Here is a 25,055-nt window from a genome sequence, read left to right as displayed (position 1 = left end):
ATTAACTGCACTTTACTGTCTGTTCCCGGAGGCATGATGTATTTGCTCTAAAGACCATTTTTTTTTCCTAGTGCAAACTGTAGCTGTTTCACAGATGGCACCATTAGTCTAGTCCCTTGCAAGGCTTTGGAAGTCTTTCTTTTTGGTTCACCCAAGGTCACGTATCTTCCTACAAAAACATTTGCATACTGCCCATCCTAGCCGTTCTCCTACCATGAAGCCAAAATGCAGGAGTATCACCATATGACAGGAGTGTGTATGTGCATTGTGTCAGGTGGAGAGTTAAACCTTCCCAGAGAGTGCAGCAGCAATTCTGTACTTTTCAAAATAAGTGAGAAGTGGTCAAATTTGCTTTGACAAATGCACCACTAGCACTTACACCTTACAGGGACTGCAAGTCATGCCAGGTGCAAGTCCATTCAGTTTAAGACTTTTGCAATACTTCTTAAAAATATATCGTGAAACATAAGTGATGCAACTAAGCTGGGTTGCTGATGCTTGTCTACTTGCACAGTCCTTGAAAAATTAAAAAAATTCACATGAAAAGAGATTTGGTGATTTATTTTTGCAGTTATAAGGAGAACATGGAAATGACTGAAAGAGCACAGTAGGTAGCTTCTCCATTTGTGAAGCTGTTCCCTTCCTTTCTGAAATCTGTTCGTTGGTGAGCACAAACCTTCTGTGTCCTTTGATTGGGAATGCAGTAATATTCACAACAAAAATACTTTCAGAAAATAAACTTTTTAAGTGAAAGAAATTTAGAGCTGCAGAAGATATGAAATCCTGGAATATCTATGTAACCCTTAGAATACTGAGTGCCACTGGTTACCTGATTACCACTGTGCTCCTTACCATATATTTACTCCAGCACGACGGGACAAGCTTGTAGATTCTAATAGCCTCTGATTTGTGCTAATGATTATTAACAGAACAATACAAGCACTTGAAGTCTGGCATTTATCTCTGGCTGTGCAGAGAATAACTGGAAAGTTACACCCATCAGGGAAAAATCATAACTTGTAATCTCTGAGGCTTTTTAGACAGACAATAGGAACAAATTATCATGCAACAGGTAAAAGCCTAAATCCTATAGAAGAAAAAAGAGTAAGAGAGAATGGTCAAGTATATTCGCTCTTTCCCTTACACCACAATTCTGGGAGAACATTGTCCTGTCTCAGCTTCAGATGAAGCAGGGGCATACAAGCGTTTGCCTTTGAAATAATCTTTTTGTTCTGCATTGCTCCTACCACTGAGACTTTTTATTGTAAAGGTCTTGTTGGCCATATTCACCCACTAGTCAGCTCTGAAAGAGCACCTTTTTTGTAAGATGACTGAATTTAGTTTTGTTTTGATCAGTCATAATTAGTATACAGAATATTTTCACCCAAGGATCTGACCCCTCAAAATGGAATAATTACAGAATTATACTTCTGGGAGGCAAAAAACTGACATGCAGGGCCTGCACTTGGGAGATGGTGTAGGTATGAATAGGTCTGTATTGTGGCACAAGGTTTCCAGCAAAGTTGTTCTGAGTAAAGCATGTCTGTCATGTTGTCTGTGCAACCACATATCTCCTACTGGTAAACTTTTGAAACTTTATTGTTAGTTCTGGTTCTGCTGTGATTTCTATCAGTGTAAATCAGTAGGGACTATACTAAAAAATCAGCAGGGACTATACTAAAAGCATTGTAATACCACCCAGGTCCAGATTCAGACCAACTGTAGGCCCAAAGGCCAGTAAGAGGAACATAGTGAATTTAGCCAGTGCAAAGAGTGACTTTCTGGTGTGAGAAGCTGCTCCCAAGTGTGTGCATTGCCTTGGTTTCCTCTTCCCAGTGATTAAATTGTTGCTGATTATCTTCCCACAAATAAAATAAGATGTGGTGTGCCTTGTCTCTTTCCCTGTCTAGAAGCTACTTCTTCCTGCCTAGCAGCGATTGCCACCGTCATAATGTTGCCAAGGTAACACCTGTGCCTCTGTTTCCTCCTAAAATCTTCCCTCATATCACCACAGTCCACTGCTGTTGGCGAATACAGTCGTTCCCTCTGTGACCCCAGCAGGCTCCAGCATGTGCAAATTGTTCCAGCTGGTCTTCAGCAGCAATTGAATTTGAGTATAGAAAGCCACTCCCTATGGACTCTCCAGTTATTTCCTCATCTAATTCCAAATTGCCCTGAATATTTAAAAAATCTCCAAGGATCTGCCTAAGCCCACGTAATAGTCACATAATATGATGAGATTTGACTCCCACTTTTGCCAGTATAAATCTCAAAGGCTCTCTTGATTTCTCTGAAAATGCACCAGATATACACTGCTACAACAGGCTGGGACGTGGCGTGGCTTGCCAAAAGACACAGGTTTGGATATTAAAGGATATTTGCTATGTTTGAACAAGCAATTTATAGTACAGAAATTAATGAGCCTTGGAAGGCCTTGAGATGTATTTTAACTTTGACTGATAATGTTCAAAATTTTAACTGGATGAAAAACATTCATTAAGCCATTCCCTAGCAAGGTTGGTGATTGTGATTGCATAGAAACAAAAACACTTTTCAGAAAATCTTGTCATTTTCATTGCAGTTTATTTCAGAGGGAAAACAGAAAAGCAGTCTGAGAAGAGGAGGGGGATTCCAATAGTGTCATCTTTTACTATTTCTATTGAACAAAATATTTTAACTTTGCAACCTGCAACTGAAAATATATTTCAAAAAGCCATACTTAGAGAACCAGTGCATGCACACACTTGCTAATAGCAGTTTAGGTTTTTTTTCTGGTTCCATTTTTCATTTTGTCCCTGCAATTTGAAAATGCTCCAGGTATGTTCCGTGAAAAAAATCTGGCGTTAAAAAATCTGGCATTCTGCGTTTTTTTTTTTTAAATGCCCAAATGCCTTTGCATCTGGAAATGTGTTTTAATATTCTCAAAAAAGGTTACAGGTGTGCAGAGGGCTTTGCATTTGCCAACAAACTTTGTAGCCGATTGAAAATAAAGACTATAGGTCCCTCTGAAGGGGAAGGAGCATTCCCCCCTTCTCCTGGGGAAGAAAAAAATCACTATCATATACTAATTTATTTTTCACTGCCAGTGAACGAAACACAGAATCGGATTGTCACACTTCTCAACGTGTATACGTACTTGGTAATCCTATGAAGAAAGGACTCTCCCTTATCATACAGAATATGAATGACTCTGCCATCTGTGGTTTTCTTAAAATGCCACCTCCTCACAAAAATAGGCCCCCTATTGCAAATGCCACCTGTCATCAACTAGTATATGTCAAGAATTTTCAGTGCCCGAACGTCAGAATGTAATATAGTCTTGGGATCTCTGCCTCTATGTATGCAGTCCCAGCAGTGCAGTATCTGTGCTCCTGCTGAGTGACACAGCAGGCCCACTAGGAAGCGAAGGCAAGTGCTGCATGTACAAGTCAAAAAGAAATGTTACAAGGTCTTTCTTCCTTTTTGACTAAAATAAAATGCACAGAGGAAAAAGAATCAGCTAGACTGTTCTCTGTCAGCTATTGGATGTTTAAGTATCAGTGCAGTGAAATAGACCTATTTCTTCACTCAGGTGAGCCAGGATGGAAAAGCTTTGCTGGATGTCCTACAGCGTCCCTTAAGCCCTGGGAATTCTGAATCCCTCACTGCTACTGCAAACTACTCCAAGGCTGTTCACCAGGTGTTGGATGTGGTACATGAAGTCCTGCATCACCAGCGGCGCCTAGAGAGCATCTGGCAACACAGAAAGGTCCGGCTACATCAAAGGCTGCAGCTTTGCGTTTTCCAGCAGGATGTTCAACAGGTAATATCATTACTAAAGGAGGTAAAGAATGGTCCTTTCTTTGCAGCCGTAAAGATTGTTTGGTGGCTCATCTAGAGGGTACTGCCATAACCAAGATTCACACACAGCACTGTCTATGCTAGAAATGTGCTAAAATCCTGATGCGCCTTTTGGTACCTCTCAGTTTCATGTCGGAAGTCATCTATCAGTCCATTCCCCACAGGAATGTGACACTATTTTCAGTGTTTAATTCTTCACAAGTGAGCAGTTAGCTGTAGGTGCTCTATTGCTCTTGAGAACGTGAAAGTTAATGGAAAAAGGAATTTCAAGTGTAAAAAGCAATTGAACTGTGGTGTATTTCACATCCCTATGTGGAAACAGTACAGATACAGACCTTGTAGTGGTGGTGTTTAGATGCTCTTTGCATTATTACCACTTATGGAGTCTCCATACCTGTGCCGAGTTTGCTGACTCAAATGAACTGCACACCCCAATGTGCAGAGCACACCTCACAAAAATACAGTTTATACAGTACAGGCTCACCTCTGAGAACTCAGGCTCCAGGTGAATAACTTTTTTCTCCCAAAGGAATCCATTTGAATACCAGCACAACAGCTTAACTGAAAGTAAGTATGAGGTGCCATGTTTGTAGGTGCCAAATATACAAACACAATCTACAGATATTAAAGGACTCTGCTCATTCAGGGTGATGTGGTTTGTTTAAGGGCCCCATTACAGCCTGAAGCAGATGTTGGTAGCGATATGGTACTTGCTTTAAATGAAGAGGCTGAATGCTCTAATGATGTTTATGGAGCGTTCTAATATCCCTGGGGTTCTTCATGTCATTGCCTTCCTCCAAGTAAAAAATGAGATGGAGATGGATAAAGCTGTCACATGCAAAATAGATATGAACCAGCAAGGACAGGAGACAGGCGACTTTTATTTGACATGCAAATTTGTGTTCCTGTTAGTGCCACAGTTGAAGTGCACCAGCACAGACAGAACTGCATCTGTAGATATCCTTTGCAAATATGCATGACCATTTCTTAGGCAGTCTTGAAAAGTTTGCCAGAAATTTCCACCTGCTTAGTTTCTCCTATAAAACCACACAAATATTCATGTTGTATATATAACTAAAACTGAATGTAACAGATGCTTAATTTAAGCAACTTCACTTTCGTTACGCGTCAGCAAACATACTGTATGGTAATGAAATTCATAAGCTATATATTAAATAGAACATGTACTTGGAATTCAGTTAGAATACTCTCTGCAAACTATATGAATTTAATACAATTTTGGGGTTAAAGTCTCAAAAATCAAGGGTTGTAAATGCTGATGTTGTTATGCTTTTTCCAATTGTGGTATATAATGACAATAAGAATCCCTATTATCTTAGGTATTCTTCATCCCCTAGGGTGATTTACACTTTTGTTCAATCTTTCCAACCCGAAACTTTCTCTCTTGCATCTTCTGAAATCAATAGAAGCATTTTTGAGGTTCATTCATGAAACCCATGCAGACTTTTACTTCCCACAAATGCAAGGCAATGAGGCTGTGTCACTGGTTTTCAAAAGGAAAAGGTCCTTTGTATGTACTGTGACTTTTAATGAGAGGAAAAGAATCAAGAAGTAAGAGTCACTGAAGTACAATCACTTTAGAGATCATCACTCTGTGTGAGTTCTGTTGGCAGCAATCTTTCAAAATTTTTCTCTCAATGAGTAATTATTATCTGGGAAGCAACAACTTAATGACAGACATGTTTCTGTCCTAGCACACACTTACTGGAGGCATCTCTTTGTCCTACTTAGAAAGTAGAGAGGAAGAGATGAATCATTCTGTTCACTAAACATCTGTACTATTCAAGATAAATGCTTTGTAACTCATAAATGAAATTACCAGCTAAACAGAAATATGAAGTGTAGATTCCATGAGGAGGAGGAAGATATCTGAGTATGTTGATGTTTTGGGGTTTTTTTTAAATAATCACCTCATATATCTGTCATGCTATTCCCACTATGCTTATTTTGTTAAATGCCCATCAGTTGGCAGGTGAAGCTGTCTACTTGTATGTTGTCCCTAATCATAAATAATATTTATCTATAATAATTTGATGCCTTGTCAAAATTTAATAACCTTTATCTAAGTTCTCCCTGGTTCAAGTCTACAAAGAAAAGATGTGGGAGAACAAGTCCTGACAGAAGGGCCCTGAGTTTATTAGACTTCACTGTCTGCTAGACAAGTAATGATACAGTGCAGCTTTTCTAGGGAAGATGATCCTCCTCCACCCAGCTCGAAATTAAGCATGTTCTCACAGATGCAGTTTTCCCTATCAGGATGTCCCGTGACCCACGCTTTCTAGCTGTTGGCCAGTGCAGTAAAAATTTGGGTGAAAGATGAGCTCTGTGTCAGAACTTACACTCCCTCACTTGTTCATCTATACCTTTCTCTTCATGTCAGCTGTTCTGTATCAATCTTCTCTTAAAAGCAGATGTGAATAGGAACAGGCTTTGTTGTGTTGCATGTTCTTAATACAGACTCCAGGATTATTTTGCATCTTCTCAGTCTGACATTAATTGCATTAATAGCTTTTGCTAAAGACACATGCCCAAGAAGAGATTCTTATGAAGAGATCCATTTTTCCTCACCTAACTACTCTAGTTAGTCTTGCCAGCGGGATCAAGTATTTAGGCATGCGATATCAAGTGTTCATACAGAGATCTTGCAAAACTGGTTAGCTGGATGAAGGTTTATGTAGGTGCCTTTATGTGTGTGCCTTTTGGACTGGATCTAAGGGTTAAGCTGTGTTAAACAGGGCTTGTCATATAATTCCTGGTGTGTTCTGCACCACTTGCAAGGCCAGACTATATGCTGTATGCATGACTGGCAGGTCAGGGCTGTGTTCTCAGATAGGCCACACTGTCAAAGAAGTCCTTTTGATTCTATCTGGGTTTCAGTTTGAACCACACAAAACCTGAAAACATTGAAAATGATGGATTGAAAGAAGTAAAAATCAGGCATCCTTACAGTCATGTCATAACCAAAATACAAGTTGTGCTGTAGAAAAAAAAAAGTTTAAACACTGTGGATTTCCATTACAATATTATGTAAGAAATGTTATGCTATAAAATGTCATTGGAAGTAATCACTACCTCACAGCATCAGATAGTTTCCAAGATTATTTGCTATTGCATCTGTGTATTAATACAATTACATCAGTTTGCGCATGTGAACCAAGGTAAATAACGGTGTGCTAAGGACAATGAGTTATGAATATATAGCATTTTAAAGAAGGAAAGAAAATAAATGGTGTGAAACTGCGTTTGCAGCCTTCACAGGAAATGGAGCACCATTCACACAAAAGCAATAGCAGTTAAGACAATTTGTGAGCTGTTATGAGGCTCTAAGCAGGCAGGAACTGACAAGGAACTCTTTTAACACCAAAAGTATTTAGGATCATTATAAAAATGTTGGGTTGCCAAGTGTGTAAAATACTTCATAGCTTCACTTATTTTTTAGAAGTTCTCTATTGTTTCAGATAGGGAAGAGCTGCACTGTTTGATACTTTTAGAACACAGCTGTGGGAGGAGGTGCTGAGATTCTGTCTTGCAAGGGAGAAAAAAATCCCTTTGACATTCATACTGATATTCTGTAATTGCTGCAGATGCTTCAGCCCATTTTTGGTAGCTTCTCCTTTTCACCCCTCTCTGTTCTGGGTCTTCCTTTTCTGCAGACTATTTACCAGCAAATTAAAACCATTTCCATTTCTGTTGAGATTTGAAATTGTTCTCATGTTGTCTCCAATTTCCACTGCTTTCCACTGTTACATCTTGATTTACCCTGTCTGCCTCTGCATGAATCTCTCTACTTTAATATGTTCGCTTTGCCCCTGTGAACAGCAACACTGTGAAATAGCAAGGGTAGCATAAGAGTTGTACCATGAGCAGATGTTACCAAGCAGCCTTAGAAATAGCTGAAGTAAGTTTATAATGCTGTTCTTCAACCGATGGCCTCCCCCACCCCCTTTGTTTTGTATGGGCAAGAATTTTGTCTGAATGCTCTCACTTCATAAACTCGTTGAAGTGAAGCTGTAAAGCCTGAAGTATACCCTTGGAAGTAGAGGGAAAATGGAGATCCATCATATGCATTATTGAAATGATCTGTGCAAGTCTTGTAATAGTTGCCTGTAAAGGAATAGGTGGATGTAGAGGTACTGTGTGCGCTGGTGGAGTTTCTTGGCTATGTACAAAGCCTTGAGTTAGCTGGGGTGGCTCTGCATGGCAAAATGGAACAGGCCTTTCGTGCCAGATGAAAACCAATGGTAAACAGCAAGGTGACACTAACAAACGCCTACGGGCAAAAGGATAGGCACGTACTAAGAAAGCTAGGACTGTTGCCATACCAGCTGCAGTTATGTCTCAAATCCTCTTGGTTTTTGAAAAGGTCAAGCTAGACTAGTGTCAGGTTCACCTGGATTTCTCTAAATCTGTGGATCTGTGTTCTGTTGGCTTCATGCCCAGATACATTAATGGACATAGCTTTGGTTTCCTTGCATGGTTATCTGCCTCTGGTGATGGATAAAAAGGCCATGTGGCCATACTGATATCATTACATTTACCAGCTGCCATTGCTGTGGGAGACTGCAAAGTACTGCAGAGGAAAGGCTGTCTCTCTTCATAACCAAGCACTTTAACTTGTAATGTGTCTGGCTTTTACTGGCCGAGAAAACAGATCAGGGCATGATCCTGACACCACTTGCATGGAAAAATGTCCTGCCAACATCTATCTGTCTCCGTACACTATCTGAGAATGCTGAACACTTCATGTGATGCATGTGATCTATGTGGTCCATTTGCAGAAGAATTCTAGGATATTCGAGGCAGTTAATGATTCATTTAGCTCTCACACAAGTTTATAGAGGATTAGGTCTGTACATCCCCCCACACATGCACACATACACTCAATTGTTTTGATCACTTCAAGGCAATGAAGAGTTCTCCAAAATTCTAGTTTTCCAACTTGTCATAGTTTGTTTCAAAGACAGAAGAAATTAGACTGTATATCTCCTTTTATGCTTTGTTTACAATACTACCTTCACTGGGTCTTGTAAACCAAGAGATTTATTTGTAAACAATAGTTAAGAAAGAAGAACATTATAATCAAGTCAAGATTGTATTTACAACCACATGACTTCAGCCACAGCACCCTGCAAAAATACATCACATGCTCTGTGAGCCATCTGAGCAGATTTAGTCTGTAAATAGCTACCACTGACAGATCAGTAATTAAAACATTACAATTGAGAGCATCATAGAGAACTTTCACAGCCCCTTTGGTAAATTTATCAAGTAATGAGATGTACTTAATGTTTGACACTTGTATGTTTACATTTTCAAAGTCTTACTGCTGTACTTTCCCTGAGCTTAGAAGGTATATGTGACCTTACCAGCTATAAAGTTGAAGTATTACTTGACAGTGAGTAGAGGTTCTAGCTATGGTTGTATTGTCCCCAAAAATTAATGAAAAAGAAAGTCAGGGGTCAGTACTGGTGAAACTACTTGGCAACCTTCTTCCAAAGGGGGATGTAACAGCAGGGAAAACCTTTTGTTATCTGTGACTGAGAGATAAATACTTTGGTTTTTACTAACTCCATCCTTGCAGCAACTGTTGAGGAAAGAGTGTCCACACCTGGTTTATTATTTGATATAAATATCTCACCACACAACTCTGACCATACCACTTTTTTTCTTATTGACCACACAACTTTTACCTACATAGCTCTAAAGGACTAACTTGCTAACATGTGCACGTTTCCAAACCCACAGTATGTCCCTAACAGCCTCTTACTTAGTACTTGTCTGCTTTATTATTTATGCAGTAAAGGATGGTACACTTGCATTAAGTGTATTTAATAATAATTAAACATTATTTGTTTGTTTCCATCCACTCCTCGTCACAGACCATGCAATAAAACATCTTGGCAACTGCTTCTTTAGATCAATTTTCATTCCATTCCTTTTGTTCCTGCAGAAGAGCTGGCACATTTTCAGGCGGTGTGAGTGCAAGTCTAGGCATTTAAAAGATCTGTGGCCCCACTCATCTTCTGAAGAGGAAGTATGCAACACTGACACTGATTTAAAAGTAGTATATTTGTGCTGATTAGTATCCTGCAGATATTATAAAATGAATCAATAATGACATGGACGTTTAAATAACACAGCAGTTGCTAAGTGACTCTAGTTGTTTATTTTGAACTGTTTAAAAAGGGCTGTCATTCCTTAATTTGAGCCCCCAGTGGCATGGGATTATGCAGTAGTTTCAGATTATTTCTACTCACTATGTATGTAACTCTAAACTCTGGTGGCATCAGAGAGTAGTAGAATAAGGACACCCTGCACAGCTATACAATCCTTATTTCTCAATAACCAGATTGTGTTGGATTTGCCGCACAAGGCAGCCATGCTACGAATGACAACATTGCCCACATGTTTCTTCAGTATCTGGTGATTCAGTACGGATGTTTCTCTAGTTCCTTTAGCTTGCAAAGACACGGAGCGTTTATGGACAGTGTGCTCAGGGTTTCCAAGACAGGACAGGGTTCTTGGAAAAAGAACACAGCTGAAAGAAATAACATGCATTTTTCCTCTTTACCAATGACTCTGGCATAGAAATCTGCCCTTCAAAGAGCCACAGCATAGCTTCCCAAGTGAGGAGTGCAAATACGTGGCACTTTGAGCATGTTCAGACAATGGCTGTTGGTATAGAGCTAGGCTCTGTGTTTCTGTCCAGGCAGTCACACTTGCATCCTGTAACCAGTGATCAGTGTATGGTATAAGAACACATCAGAGATGTCTCAGGCTAACAGCCTAAGAAGTTAATTGCTTTAAATACTTCAAATTCACGTGAGAGAGAGGGAGTCCTGTTCTAAACTTCTGACAATGCTCTTTAAATGTAGATCAGTATTATCTTGTATTTTTTGTGCCAAAACTTCACAAAGAACTATAGGTTTAAATTATTACACATTCATTGAATGATATTTATTCTGGAAATTCCTTAAGGGTTGCTGATTAACAATACTCTATCCTCTTCATAATTTGATTTAAAGTGTAACTTGAAATTACCTGGAAACAACTTTGTGTCTTTCTTCCTCTATATAGTTATTAAGCCAAGCAGACAATTGTTCTTTGTGCATTTAAAGAGTCAGTGATTAAAAAATAAGAATGATCACTGTTTAAGTTACACACAGAGCAGTAGTGCTAGGGATATCAAACTTCAGGGGCCAGCTTCAGTTACCAACTGAAGTTTACTTAGCATTGATGTACGAGTAGTGCGAGAACACTTTGATGAGCTCCACAGCTGTCTTGGGAAATAGGATCTGAAGAAATCTGAACCAGCTAGCTTGATCTCTGAACCTACTGAAGTGAGAAGTGGAACAGAAAAAAAAAAAAAAATCACTTGTGCCCCAAACAGTGTTTTTCTTGTTTAGAGCACTGTCTGCCCTTCAAGACCTAGTCCTTTCAGATGGTCTGTTTTGCTATTTCCTGAACTGCAAATGTTTGGATTCTTACTGAGAGCTTAGCAACCTCTAAGAAGGCCTTCTGAAAACCCTCTGAAATCCTACTGACTCTTTGAGGTTTTGGGTCTACCACATAGTGGATAAAGAGGACATAATTCATAGAACGAAGAAATAGAGAGGTTGATATAAAGATACAGTTAGTTCTCTGTAGGTGGATGTAACTATCCATGGTCTGGATTTATCCTGCCTGTCTTTAGGAGTGTATCTGAATCATACATAATGCACAGTCTCCTTTTATAGTCAACAGAGAGACACTGGCGTCTTCAGAGAATGACTCAGTCTGTCTAAGGTCTGAATTGTACCCTGGATACTTCCCTCTCTTACCTTTGACTGTCGAGGAAATAATGATAAAGTAGGCTCTTCAGACAAGACCTTCAGTTTATTACCTAATGTTGGGTGAGATGTATTAGGATGCAAAAGCCCAATCCTCTGTGGTGCTTAGCACCTCTAGCCATCATGCCAGGTCACTCAGTGCCTTTCTGATCCAGGATTTGTTTTGCAGCAAACTGCAAGAAAGTCAGTCCTAGGCAAACTGCTAAAATTTGCTGTTACACTTAAGCAGAATCATCCTCTTTATATAGCATATCCTCATTGTCTGTTTCTATCCTAGGATTGTTTGCATGTCAGCATCCCTGAAAATATGATGGGTAGTTTATTGTTTCTGAAAGGCATCATTGGCTCTCATTGTCATAGCAAAGGAGGAGAAAGAATCAGGCTTGTCTGTTACTGATTAGGCCTACAAAAATAGTAGGGCTGCAGTGGTGAAGGAAGAGAAATAAAGTAGAATTTTCTCCAGAACTATGTATATTTTTTGAAAGCAGTGGCTAGAATGAGTAATTGTCACCAAGGACATGGAGAAAAATAGGTCTTTGAATAAATGTAGACTGGAATGCCAGAAGGCTTTCTTCCCTATAACTTTAAGTAACAATAACAGTAGTACTTCTTGCTTATTGTGGTTTCTTTCATCTCAAGATTATGAGTTTTCTAAAAGGTTGATGTTGAGGGACTTGCCAAAGGTCACTGAAAGCTTCATGACTAGAACTCTTCATGTCAGGATGTCTGATTCACAGATCCCTGCTCTAAACCCTCAAAGTCATTGCTACTCCAGCTTTACCCCATATGAAAAGGTCTTACAGGATTTATTGGGACTATTTAGAAATGAAATAAGGGTCTGTTATGCTAAGAAATAAATATGCTATTTTAGGCATTGGTTTAGGAGTCCAAAATAGTAATTCTTTTCTACTTCATTTGTTTCCCTTGATCTTGCCTCCCAATTATCTCCTCACATGGCCTCACAGCATTTTCATGATCCTGCCTGTCACTCAGAGTGATCAATCCTCTTTCATATTGCTTTGGACTGATGACCAACAAAAGGTATTTTCCTTGAAGTGAGAAAAAACCTAGCCAGACAAAAAAGAAGGTAATGATACCTAGTTCCTGAAGTACAACTATAACAATTTCACTGTGTTTTTCTCCACAGAGCAGATGCCCAGCCACATGGTTACTTTCCCGCTCTGGTAATGAAATGCACTCATGATCTGAGATTATTATGTCTTCCTAGGTAGCAAGGCCCAATTTAGGTTGAGCTGATCTGGCACCATGACCTGTTTCTGCTAGGTGCTCCTCTCCGTGCTAGTCATTCCTACTAGCTTTTGCTCCTTCTTCTAGCTGCTCTGCCTTACTCCATGCTACAAACTACTTTTACTAGCTCTGCTCCATGCAGCTGTACAGCAGCTCTTTTGCTTTGTTAGCATCTCCTGTGCCTTGTTTTGGTAACTGTCCTACCTAACCGACTTGACTGAAGAGTTCTGGTATTCTTGGAAGAGAGGCTGTGCCCTATTTAGGACTAAACACAGCATTTTAGCTCACAGGAGACACTTAAGCAACTTCTTTTGTTTCATATTCCTCATAGGGAACTCTTACACAAAGCTTCTTGCTTGTTTTTTAAAGCTGTAATCTTTGGATTGTAGTTCTGGAATCTATTGCCTAGGCTGAAGTGACCCTTCAGGCACATTTAGACAGAGCTGGTTGGCTCAAACTCCTGTATACTATTACAACTCTGAAGTTTTTTATGTTATGCTATGGTTCCCTTTTAACAAAAATGTCCTTCAAATGTAAAACCATGCAAAAGAAACGTATTTCAGGCCTGACCATTGGTCTTTTACCTTTCTCCTCCCTTTGTTTTGATAGTTCTTTACTTGTTGTTTCTTTCCTGCCTTTTGGATCTTTTTGGATGTGGCGTGTGTTGAGGGATAGACAAAATTACTTTAATTTTTGGCTTCAGCAACATACAAAACATTCTGACCTTGAGATAATTCCCAAATAAGGGGAAAAGTTGCAGGGGAAACCAAAAAATGACCCTTTTTTTTTTTTTTTTCTTTTTCAAATTTCCCTCTCCCTCCAGCAAAAAGTAACTTTAAACAATCCAAATGTATTTTGGGGTGTTGTTTCTGCTTGCTTACCTCCTTGGGTTTTCAAAGTGCATGAGGTGTCAGGAAACCAGAAGGCAAGGAAGTTGAAGTTGAAGAGATGCCATATTCTGAGAGCCACCAAGCTAGGAGAAAAACATAAGAAAGCAAGCAATTTTTCACAGAAAACTTCAGTTTGGGGGAAACTGAACTTTTCACTAGAAAGGTGCTCTTGGAAGAAGTCCCCAACCACTTCTGCCCCTCATTCTGCCTGTGACTCTCATTCCTGGAATCTTTCAGGTGAAAGATTTAATTCTCTTTTGAACAGCTGAAGGATGTTCCTTACTGAAAGGGCTTTTTGTAAGTTTGGCCCTGCTTGCATATATATACTAGTTTATTATTGCATTGCCTCTACCACTCTGCCAGGGGACTTGGGGTTCAGCATCCATTTGTTCACCTCCCCACAAACAGCTTCTCATTGCCATTATCCACGGCTTCTTTTGGTGAATCTGTAAGGACCCAGTGGCAGAGGAGCCCTGCCAGGAGGTCAGACACAGCCTTGCACTGCATTGCTTTCTCCCTGCGCACAGCCTGACAGTATCTAAAACTGGGAGATAAAATATTTGAGACATCAGGCTATTTATTTAAAAGACAAAGAAGACATCCTATAAAAGTCCTGATGGAGAGAATAGCCACTCCAGGCATTCAGGGCACTTTTCATCCTTGTTTTCCTACTTCTTCTTCCCCACATGGTTTACACTTCCACATTTTGCCTTTGGTATCAAATCAGGTCAGAGCCCCGTGGAGGAAAGGTTATGTTTTCCTAGGTGTTGGCATGATGCTCAGCCCCAAGAGGCTCTGACCCCGGCAGGGGTGTTCAAGACTACTGCAGTATTGTACCATCCTGGTGAGTTTTTCCTCTTACTGGGATGAGACTATGTACCAAGACCCATTTGTCCCAGCTGGGATTTGTTCTCTGTCTTTGCTGTGTGCTGTGATTATAAGCCTTGTTAAACCAAGATGATTAAATTCACTGCTCCCAATAGTAACCTAAAGCAGTGCTTTATTTAATATCCTGGTCAATCAGCAGTTTTCTCTGTGGTGAAGCAGACAACTCAAGCACAGTGGGGAGTGCCTGTATGGGGCCTGGAGCATAGTGCTTGCGTTAAAGACTACTCTGTTGTAAAGCTCATCCTTGCTTTTTCAGTCCTTTCTAATTGTTAATTGCCTTTAAACATCTTGTTTAAACTAGTAACGGTTTAGGGGGTTGATACTATCAAAATGTAGATGGTACTGTCTTAATTCATGTCCAAATTAGGAGAGCAATTTCAGGTTAGTAGATCAGTAAGAGTTCCAGACAATGACATGGAGCACTGAAATTATGAGCCAGCCATGTAGGTTGCTCCTTCCTACTGAGTAGACAAGGAGTGTATTTCCCAAGGTAGGTGCCTACCTGACTTGCCATTTGTCCTAGTCCTGGGGAGTGGCGAATGGATTCCTTGTTTTGCTTTGCTTGCGTGCATGGCTTTTGCTTTACCTATTAAACTGTCTTTATCTCAAACCATGGATTTTCTTACTTTTACTCTTCCGATTCTCTCCCCCATCCCACTGTGGGGGAGTGAGCGAGTGGCTGCGTGGGGCTTAGTTGCTGGCTGGGGCTAAACCACGACACCATTATAATAACATACTTCTGTCTACACTATCATAGTTATGCTCTGGTTACAGCTGGAGCTGAAAAAGCATGTAGTAAATGCGTTCAGCATTTATTTTGGGGTTTTTTCCTGGGTGTTTAGTGGCTACCACTGACCATTTAATGGTAGAAGTAACGATATCATTGTCTGACATTTATCTATCAGTGGATTTCTTTCTTCATTTTACAGACAGGGAAACTGAGACACTGAAAGGGGCCATAAAGCAGATCAGAGTTGGAACTGTAAAGAACAGTACTTTTTTTTCTGAATCTTTATCCACACTCTATTAGTTTTGTTTTGTTTCTTTTCCTGAAGCCTGTAGGCACATCTGTCACTGGCAGAGTTAAAACCAATTGCTCTATTTACATACTTGAGGATAATGTACTCTTCTAAAGAGTTCATGTAGCCTTGTTTTTTCCCTCCTGTGTACTTGCTGTATCTCTTGGGGGCCTTTTATGTTTTGGACAGTCCTACTGAGAAAAAAATGAAGCAAACATATGCAAAGAAAATACTTCAAAAGCCACAAAGGGCCACACTTTCAACTGCACAAATTGCTCTATAGGATCAGAATGCTTTTCCTCACAAACATGTTCACAGCTAATTTTTTAGCTGTAACGTTGTTACTAATGACAGCTATCAACTTGGATGACAACACCTTAGAAGTCTAAATCAGAGCTTCCAATCAGAAATCTAAATCAGCTGGGTCCTGCAGGTGTCTACTTACTATCAGGTCCACAGATGCTGGCTTTCTGTTGGTCTGATGCCAGGGAAGCTAAATGATTACTAAAGGTAGGAGAAAATGCAAGATGCTAAATAATTATTTGAGGAATTAAAAAAGGTGCTAGTACACATGGTCACAACATAGTCTGAGTACTGTTAACTCAGCATACAGGAGCTTTCTAATAATTAGGATATTGTTTCATCTACTGGTGGTTAAGAGCTGTAGAGATCCCCTACTTCAGTGCATGTGGGGAAGAAGCTGGGCCAGGTGTTGAGCGTGCTCAGGTATTTCTCTTTCTGGGAGCTCCAGAGCACAAGCTAAAGTGGTGGAAACCATAGTGGAAAATGAAAGGGAGGTTTGCTTGAGCGAAAAATCAAAAGCTTTGCAGGTTGCCTTTGTTTCAACACCCACTCTGCCTAGGAAAATGTTCTTCCCATCCACTTGATCTGTGAGAGACCTGGGATATTCTTTCAGGAAATTATGATTATGTCCAAGCCAACAGCCTGGGTGGGGGATGGAACCAGACCTAAGACTAGAGCTGGTCTGAGCCCTGCCTGACCCAGCAGCTGTGCTCTGTAAAACTGATCTGAAAGGACAAACATGAGACAAGAAATGGAGACCTGGGAAAAGCATATTACAGAATCACAGAATCACTAGGTTGGAAAGGACCTTTAAGATCATCAAGTCCAACCATTAATCCAGCGCCACCGTGTCCCCTAAACCATGTCCTGAAGCGCCACATCCACACATTTTTTGAACACTTCCAGAGATGGCGACTCCACCACCTCCCTGGGCAGCCTGTTCCAATGCCTGACCCCCTCTCAGTGAAGAAATTTTTCCTAATATCCAATCTAAACCTCCCCTGGCGCAACTTGAGGCCATTTCTTCTCGTCCTATCACTAGTTACTTGGGAGAAGAGACCAACACTCTCGTCGCCACAACCCCCTTTCAGGTAGTTGTAGAAGGAGCAAAATCACTGTCCTAACTAGTGCTGTGGACAGCAACAACCAAAATCTTCTATATGCCCTAGGTAAGAAAATATTTCTGTATTTCTGAATATAACCATTGATAAGAGACTGACAGGTCTGATTAGTTGTATTGCTAATTCATCACACTACAGCGAAGTGCCAGGTATGCATTCCTGAATTTTGGAGAAAGGACTCACAAACAGCAACACCAGCAGCATAACTGCAAAAGAAATAATCTACCTGCCAGCCTTGTGAAGCCTCACGTAGAGCACAGCAGCATCTTTCTATGTTGATGCAGAGCACATTTTCTGTGTCTTGTACAGAAGGAATGCACAAATGCGGTTATTTATAGCTTCTCCACCCACACACAGCTTTGAAACTTGCTCTAAAAGAAGTTCAGCATTTAAAGAATACAACAGATTTTTTAACCTGAAGATTTTTTTCTTCTTTTTTTTCTTAAAAAAAAATATTCTGGGAACATTAGTAACAATCCAGGCATTAAGGAAGAAACATTAGTTCTTCATTTGTCTGTCTATTGTTCTCTTACTTGGAATGTTTTTAGAGAGGCGGCTGCCAAATTTTATCAAGTAAAACATTTAATCAAGAAAACGAAAGATAAGTGGGATACATTTGATGAATGGGAACTTTACCAAAAGAAAGCAATATTATGTTGAAAGAAATTCTTTCTCAGGGTAAGAGAGGCATGTGTAGTTCCACTCCCTTTTGGGGAGCTTGCATACTAAATGACAGCATTTAGTGAAGGAACAGGTTGGGGCTGTGTGACCTCAGCCAGTGCCCAGAGGAAATGGGCAAGTACTGATCTCAAAATGCCCAGCCTACACCCAGCCAGCTCTGCCAGAGCCCTAAATCGAACGTGCTGTTCCCAAAAGAAAAGCATGACTAAATCCCACATCTTCCTAATTACTAGAGTGGGGATGAGTTCTTTCCTTTACATGGAGTTAAGGTGGATGGGGCCAGAACACATCATACTGTCACTCTTTCTCCAAATGCGTGTCAGTTGTAAACCATCACAGTATGTTTATAGATGTGAAGAACTGTACAAGTACATAACAGTCATCTGCAGAAAGCAGACACAAGGTTATTTTTGCCATATAAGCCTGTGAAAAGGTAAGGAGTCAAGTTGCAGCAGCTGTGTGGGAGACTACCCACACCTCATCATCACATGAAGCGAGCAGCCGTGTTGCCCATGGGAAGGCGGCTTATCTGTGAGCAGGCAAGAGTATTTATGACTGTTGTACAGGTCTACAATAATGTGAAAGCTCTTGGAGGGGGGTGGGGAGTGGAAGAGCAATGCTAAGAGGCTAAGGCCTGAATCGGCAAGTCACCATGAACTTCTGAGACTTTGCTAGAAAAATCTGAGAACAGCCTTGTTGGTGCTGAGACCATTGCCATGGGAGATATTTAGGATGTCTCTACTCAGTCATACTGTTAAATTTGGAGCCCATTCACAACTAACTGGTTTTGAATACTTTTGCAATAGAAGCTGCTAAGAAGGAGGTAGCTGGGGCGAGTTGTTATTCTGTAGTGATTTCCACTGCAGAAGCTGTTGATGAACAACGATCCTGCTGCAGGGACTGTCTTGTCTGGACAAACTCCTACAGTTCTGTTTCCAGATGGGCTTGCAGGATATCTGTGGGTGCTAGAAGCAGTGATGAGTCTGAAGAAGACTATGTGCATGTATTTTTTTTTTTCTGACATTCTTCTAAATTGGTAGACTCACATGTCTCAGTAGTTGTATAATTTACTGAGATGTGTTCACTAGTATCAGCTATGCTTTGCAAGGTTGTTCCCGCTGCAAAGAACAGAATGTGAATGTTCCGCTTTTGGCAAACTAGTGCATTTAACTACAGAGGTTAGATTTTTGTTGTTAATATGAGCAATTGTGCAGAGGTGAAACTTTCACATAATGTCCAGGAAGCTCATAAAAACATCTACAGTCTGATTTCATGGGGACTTCTTTTTTTGGCTGAATGTAGACAAGGGAATAAAGGAATTTTTTTTTTAATGTTATAATTGGCTCAGCATTTAATTCTCCTTGTTAATTTAGTTGCACTGTGTAGCAAAATACTGATAGGTCTGTAAGGTTGCTTTTCCCTCCAAGGGTAAATGGGACTGCATGTTTTTTCTTTTTGAAAAGACCTCTTTAATTATGTGGTGGTATTTGGAATAACTACAATTAGAGGGGAAAAGCAGGGAGTGATTAAAAAATCATACTTAATAGCAGCTGCATTTGTTCTCTGGCTTTTGAAAGAGACCCAGGCACAGCTGAGTACATACATACAACATGGAGGAGTTGTGGTGAAAAGGAAAGGCAAAATGGAGATGAAAATCTTTTGACTGATTTCAGGGAAGGTTGTCTACTGTAGCATTTTAAGAGAGGTCTTTCTTGAGAAAGGATTGAAGAAGAATCAAAATTAATCTTTCTTGTCCAGTCCTCTGGCTGTGTTAATAAGTGTAGCTCTGTTCATGCAATTCCACCTCTTCTATAAAAAAACCCAAACAAACCAACAAAACAAAACCCCAAAACCTCAGATTGTTTGGTTGGTGATAGTGGGATACACTGATTAGGTCTCACGCCAATATGGAAGAAGTGACTCTTATGACTGACCGCCTGAGCTGAATTACATACAGAAGAACTTGGTTGGCTGGCTATATTATTTTCTGAAGATGAATTAGTCATCGCCACATGGACAGGTCAAGCTATGGTATTTCAGGATTTATAGGTATACACTCAGCAATTAGGCACTTATACCACTGTAAATTTGGAGCAGTTTACACCTGATTTTAAAGCCCTGCCTTTCAATGGATTGCCTGCTCACACTTATACAGCTTCCACGATGTTGTTTGCTATTTATGATATTTCAGTATCTTCCTGTATTGGGAAAGGTTTCTAGAATCCTCAACAAAATTTGGAGCCACATATTGCTAGAGCCCGCAAAAACTTAAAGGCAGCTTTTGCTCCTAACGCATTCTTTGTCAGCCTTGCTTATTTTGACTCTAAGTGTGATTAATGTCATTTTAGAAATTAAAATGGAGGCAGGGAAGTTGAGTCATTTGCTGAACTGCAGTGCTGGGCATTGAACCAAATCACTCAAATTCCATTCTACTTTTGATATGAAGTCCTTGTTGCTTTTTGCTTATTTCTTAAAACTCTTGCATAATTTGACATGCTTAACCAAAGAGAATAAGACAGTGTTCCCTTCCACCACTACTGCACTGCATTAGCACAGCTCTCTCTGTACATTAGGAGTGCACTTATCTGAGTTAACCTATGCAGCTTGTAACATGCTGTCATATGAACTACACTGGTTCAGAAGTTGCTAAATGGGAAATGGGACATGGGGTTCGAGGATGTGTCTGGAGGCCTCAGATCCTGCATAACTAGCCCCTGCCTATTAACTTTATAAACACGGGGTCTTTAATCCATGTTTACTGAAGTCACTTGAAACTTTGCTGTGGATTTTAGTGGGAAAAGGATATGAGTTTTAGAGTCAGATATAGATGTGTCTGAAATTAAAAATAATGTCATGGGAGCCAAAGATGATGTTTCTGATTTAAACATAAGGTGTAATTCCATTCTTCAAAAAACTGTTTTTTTAAAATACTTTTCTTTGCCACCAAATTATAATGAAGAAAGAAGTTAAAAAAGTGAGCTCAGCTTTTATTAGGAGGTAAAAACCACAAATGAGAGTCGCTGAGTTTGTTTTGAGTTCTATTATAAACCATTAATAATAGCAGGAAAAGCCAGAGGATAAGTTCCTTTGTATTTTGGTGTATTTTCTCAGCTAGACCTTTACTTGACATTACCCTGCTGTGACAGGGCCAGGGATAGGAGGGAAAAGAAATCTATTTTCAGCAAGGATTTCGAATACAACAAAGAAACTATAATGTAATTTAAAACAGATTTGGTGTGCATTTTATTCATTAAAGAGGAATAGGATTTATTAAGTCTCCTTGAGTTGTTGTGGGTTTGGGTGGATTTTCTGTTTTGTTTTTCTTCTGATTCTCAGTGTTTGTTCTGTCTTCCATGGTGCTGACACCAAATTCTCCTGGGGGGCCTCGTAGCAGGCCAGGGGTCGGGCTGCCCATGCCAGCCTGCGCAGAACGACGTTATCCAGGAGCAGATGTAATTCCAATGGATAGAAGTTGACAGTCCCGCATTGGCTACCGACTCCACCTAGACATTCAGTGGTCTCCCTGGCAAATGTGCTCTCTTTATTACTTAGAGGCCTTTTCCTTTTACCTCCCAAGAAGGGCGCAGTTTGTGGGTATCCTGAGGGCGCACCTACTTTGAATTGTGTTGCTCATAAATGCATATATGATGTGTAGCTTCAAGTTCTTCTATTGTAAGAAAATGAATTATTTATCTTCTGCCAAGAGATTCTCTGTCTTGTATCTGCAAATTCTAGTTCAGCCTGTAAGTGTTACTAACAAGACTTGCACAATTTTGAAGGGCTTTGACAGAAAAGATCAGATTTTGTTGCTGTACAGCATAACAAAACATTTACAATAAACTTCGGATGTAAAGTATCTATGAAAGCACAATCTGAAGGATGAACTTTTTAACTGCACTTCCTGGTTACAAAAAGCATGGTTGGCACAGGCAGAGTTTCTGGAATAGGGGTGTCAGACACATAAGGCCTTGGAGTTACTGAGCATTCATAATAGCAGCTACGGAAAAGGTAAAGACAAGGTTTGATTCTTGTGAGCAGAAACGGTGATGAGACTATGAGTTCACAAGTTTTGAAATGCCATGTGAATTCCTGGTATCACACCAGAACTCTAGTTAGCCCATAATATCTCAAGAGCAAGCATAAAGTGCACATAGTGGCAGCTTGATACTGTTTGGCTTCCCGTCACTGGCATAAGCCTAGAAGATTCTGGAGGCTCTATCCATGTGTTTAAAGTTAGGCAATGCTTATGCACCTATTTGAAATGGGGCCTCATTTAAAACTGAATAAATTGGGTGTACTTCACTGGAACTGGTCTGGAATTTATTACGACTCTGCTAGAGTTACCAAAGAGTTAACCTAACCCCTTTGAGTTAATCCAGGTTTGTACCATTTTGAGATCAAGATCTGAGTCTCAACTGCTTAAAATGTAAAATGGTATAATTTATTTTCAGTTTTTAGAGTAACCTAGTTTTAAGAGTCACTATGGTAACAACAGTGGGTATTAGAGTAACAAAGATTAATGATTCCTTCAGCCGAGGCACTTCAATGGGTCATCTCGCTCAGGAGCAATGAAACTGTTCAACATGGGTCTGGGTCAAATGCAGCCGTCAGGGCGCCCCGTCACTGCTAGCACAACACGCTGCATCGTGTTAATGCTGGTTTAATCAGCAGCTTACACTTCTCATCTCCTTCCTGTAGGACAAGGACAGGGTTCAGTGACTGGTATATTTGAGCAAGCCTCTGTTCTTCTCCAAGTCATTCTCATTTCATCTTCCTTCATCGCTGCTAAAAGAAACACAATTTATAAGCTGTGAAGATGCAGAAGTTTTCCAACTAACTTCAACAATATATGTGGGCCCCTGAAGTAATGAATTTACTACTCCTTTCACATTTTGTATTCATGTAAAATGGGAGCACAGCATGGGGACTTGCTGGGAAAGAGTTGGTTCCCAAGGATATTTTAATTTAAAGTCAGATAAAGTTACTAGGTGCTTCTTAGTTTTCACATTTACTGATTAGGAAAGATACCTACAGAAAGAGGCTTCATTTTCAAAATGCTGCATTGAAAAGTCTGCCCTTTAAAAAATAGTGCCCATCACTTTTTTTTAATTTAAAAATCAAATTAACTTTTTAGGCTATTAAAAGAATTGACCTTAACAGCACTAATGCAATCATCCTGCCATATTCCTATCATACAAATTACCCTAGAGGAAGAGCAATTATCATCCCAGAACTTTGCTTGATTATTGCCTGATTGCTTCTTCAATCTTTTTCTTTTAAAACCATTCTTCCATTTCTTTCTTCCCATGTTTTCCTACCGTGTCCCATACAGACTACCCCTATTCCCTGCAAATGGACTCCCAAGTATGTTTTTCCCTGACCTCACCTGGGCAGTATTTATTTTGCCAGTTCAGTTGTGCCATAGGTCTTAGATTTCCTATAGGCAAGAGTTCGATCACCAGCAAAAAGGAGTGTGGGGAGGCCTCTGGAAGCGCCTGCTTCCTGATGCTGCGCTCACATGAAACCTGTCTGAATTGCCACTATTGTTCTTTTTGCAGTTACACAGATCATTCAAAAGGGACAGTTACAGCTATTCTTCCTCCAGGTAGCATTTAGAATCTTGTGGTTATCCAGCCATATGATGACGGTAATAGCGAGCGCATTCAGCCTGCTCTAATTGCACTGGAGTTTTATTTAATTTTCTTGGTGACCTGGGTTTGCTGCTTATTTTGTTGGGTGTGTAATTGTGCCCCTGAGAAGATAAGGAGACAGGACATGCACATCATGATAGAAACAAAATAATGCTTCTACCACTTTTGATCTTAAACTAGGTGAAATAAAGAAAGAGATACTAACATCTTCTAACACATGTGTATCCTGCAGCATTCCTGACAATAAATGTTGCTGACATCAGATGTGCTTCTTGAGCATTCCGTTTATGTTCTCCTTCTGTTAACAGGCTCCTAGAAAGCATTTCATGCTTTTGAGCCTGGGAATTAAACACAGAATTATGAGTCCCCATCCAGAAAAGAAAGGGACCCTCCTTCTCACCTCCTAGCCTCACACGCACACTTTCTGGAGCCCCATGCAAGCATCAGAGTAAACGGAGCAGCTCATTTATTTCCTTCTATGGACATCTTATGGGACTGGGTAGAGGAACAGCAGAAACAGCTACCCCAATCAGCTCACTAATAACAATTGGTTCAGTAAGGTGTCTGATGGAGATTTGCCACTGGTGAAGGTAAAACACCAAGACTTTATTATCATCCAGTCTTTTCAGAAGATGTCTGTGAGTTATAAAGTTTCCTAGGCAATTCCAGGAGCAGCTTTACCCATGCATGGAGATGTGCGTTGAAGTTTGAGGTCAGCTATGTTTTCTTAATGTACTATTATCTAATGGACAGCAGCCTGGATCGGAAAATGCTGTCCAAGGTGGGAAGTGTGTCCACACAGCGGTTAGCCTGTATTTAAATTGCAGTCATGCAGGATCAGGCTTTACTGTGCTAGGAGCTGCAAAGCAGGAGGCAGATCCTGGCCCTTGTCCCGAGCGGCTTTCAAACTAGTGAAAGTAGAGTAGCAGATGCATACTGAAAAGAGAATTGGCATATACTGTAGTTACAAAATATATTTTGTTTCAAGAAACACTTCAGATGATGGATCTATCTATAGTAGAATATTTTCATGTCAAAGAATTCATTACTCTACAGCCTTTTTCTAGCTGATTTAAGAAAAAGTAGCGTGGCAATAAAGGACAATTAGGAAATTTGAAGATGTAATTTGGTAAATACTCTTAACTGCATTTTTAACAGTATCTTCAAGCTGTCTATATTTTTAAGGAGTAATTAAGTTATTTGAACTAAGTCACTGTAACTTCAATGGCTAGCTATATCCCAGGATGTTAATTTTTAGCAGTAGAGTAAGTTATATAGTCCATACTCTCAATTAAGATGTTATTGTCTATCTTGAATTATTATAGAGTTATGCTAGTTCTAAAGACATTTCCTTTCTTCAGGGTAAAGGAGAATGTCTCCAAACATGCTGACAGGTAGATGTTTACAAGTACTGGTGATTTCAGGTTTTATTGTGACCTTTCAGAGTTGTTCCTGCATTTGCCATAGACTAATTGCTTAACATTTCTCATTGTTTTCACTGGGGAGTAATTGTTTTGTATCCATCCAGATTTACGTTCTTGCAGTGCCTTTGTTCACTCAGTTA

General features: G+C 40.0%; 1 protein-coding gene across 4 annotated transcripts in view; it reads left to right on the top strand.

The window, feature by feature from the left end:
• Positions 1 to 25,055, top strand: part of KALRN (kalirin RhoGEF kinase) — a gene marked incomplete at both ends in the record, with an annotated part of 523,644 nt that overhangs the window by 254,590 nt on the left and 243,999 nt on the right. For all 4 annotated transcript variants that reach the window (XM_082001554.1, XM_082001555.1, XM_082001553.1 and 1 more), the window contains one exon: positions 3,572 to 3,802. In XM_082001554.1, coding sequence (XP_081857680.1) covers positions 3,572 to 3,802 — 231 coding nt within the window. The remainder of the gene's footprint in view (positions 1 to 3,571; positions 3,803 to 25,055) is intronic.

Source organism: Phaethon aethereus, assembly GCF_964289735.1.
Source record: "Phaethon aethereus genome assembly, chromosome: 6".
In the NCBI taxonomy this organism is placed as follows: domain Eukaryota; kingdom Metazoa; phylum Chordata; class Aves; order Phaethontiformes; family Phaethontidae; genus Phaethon; species Phaethon aethereus.
Note: the sequence above shows the minus strand (reverse complement) of the source record. Positions and strands in the feature narration are given on the sequence as shown.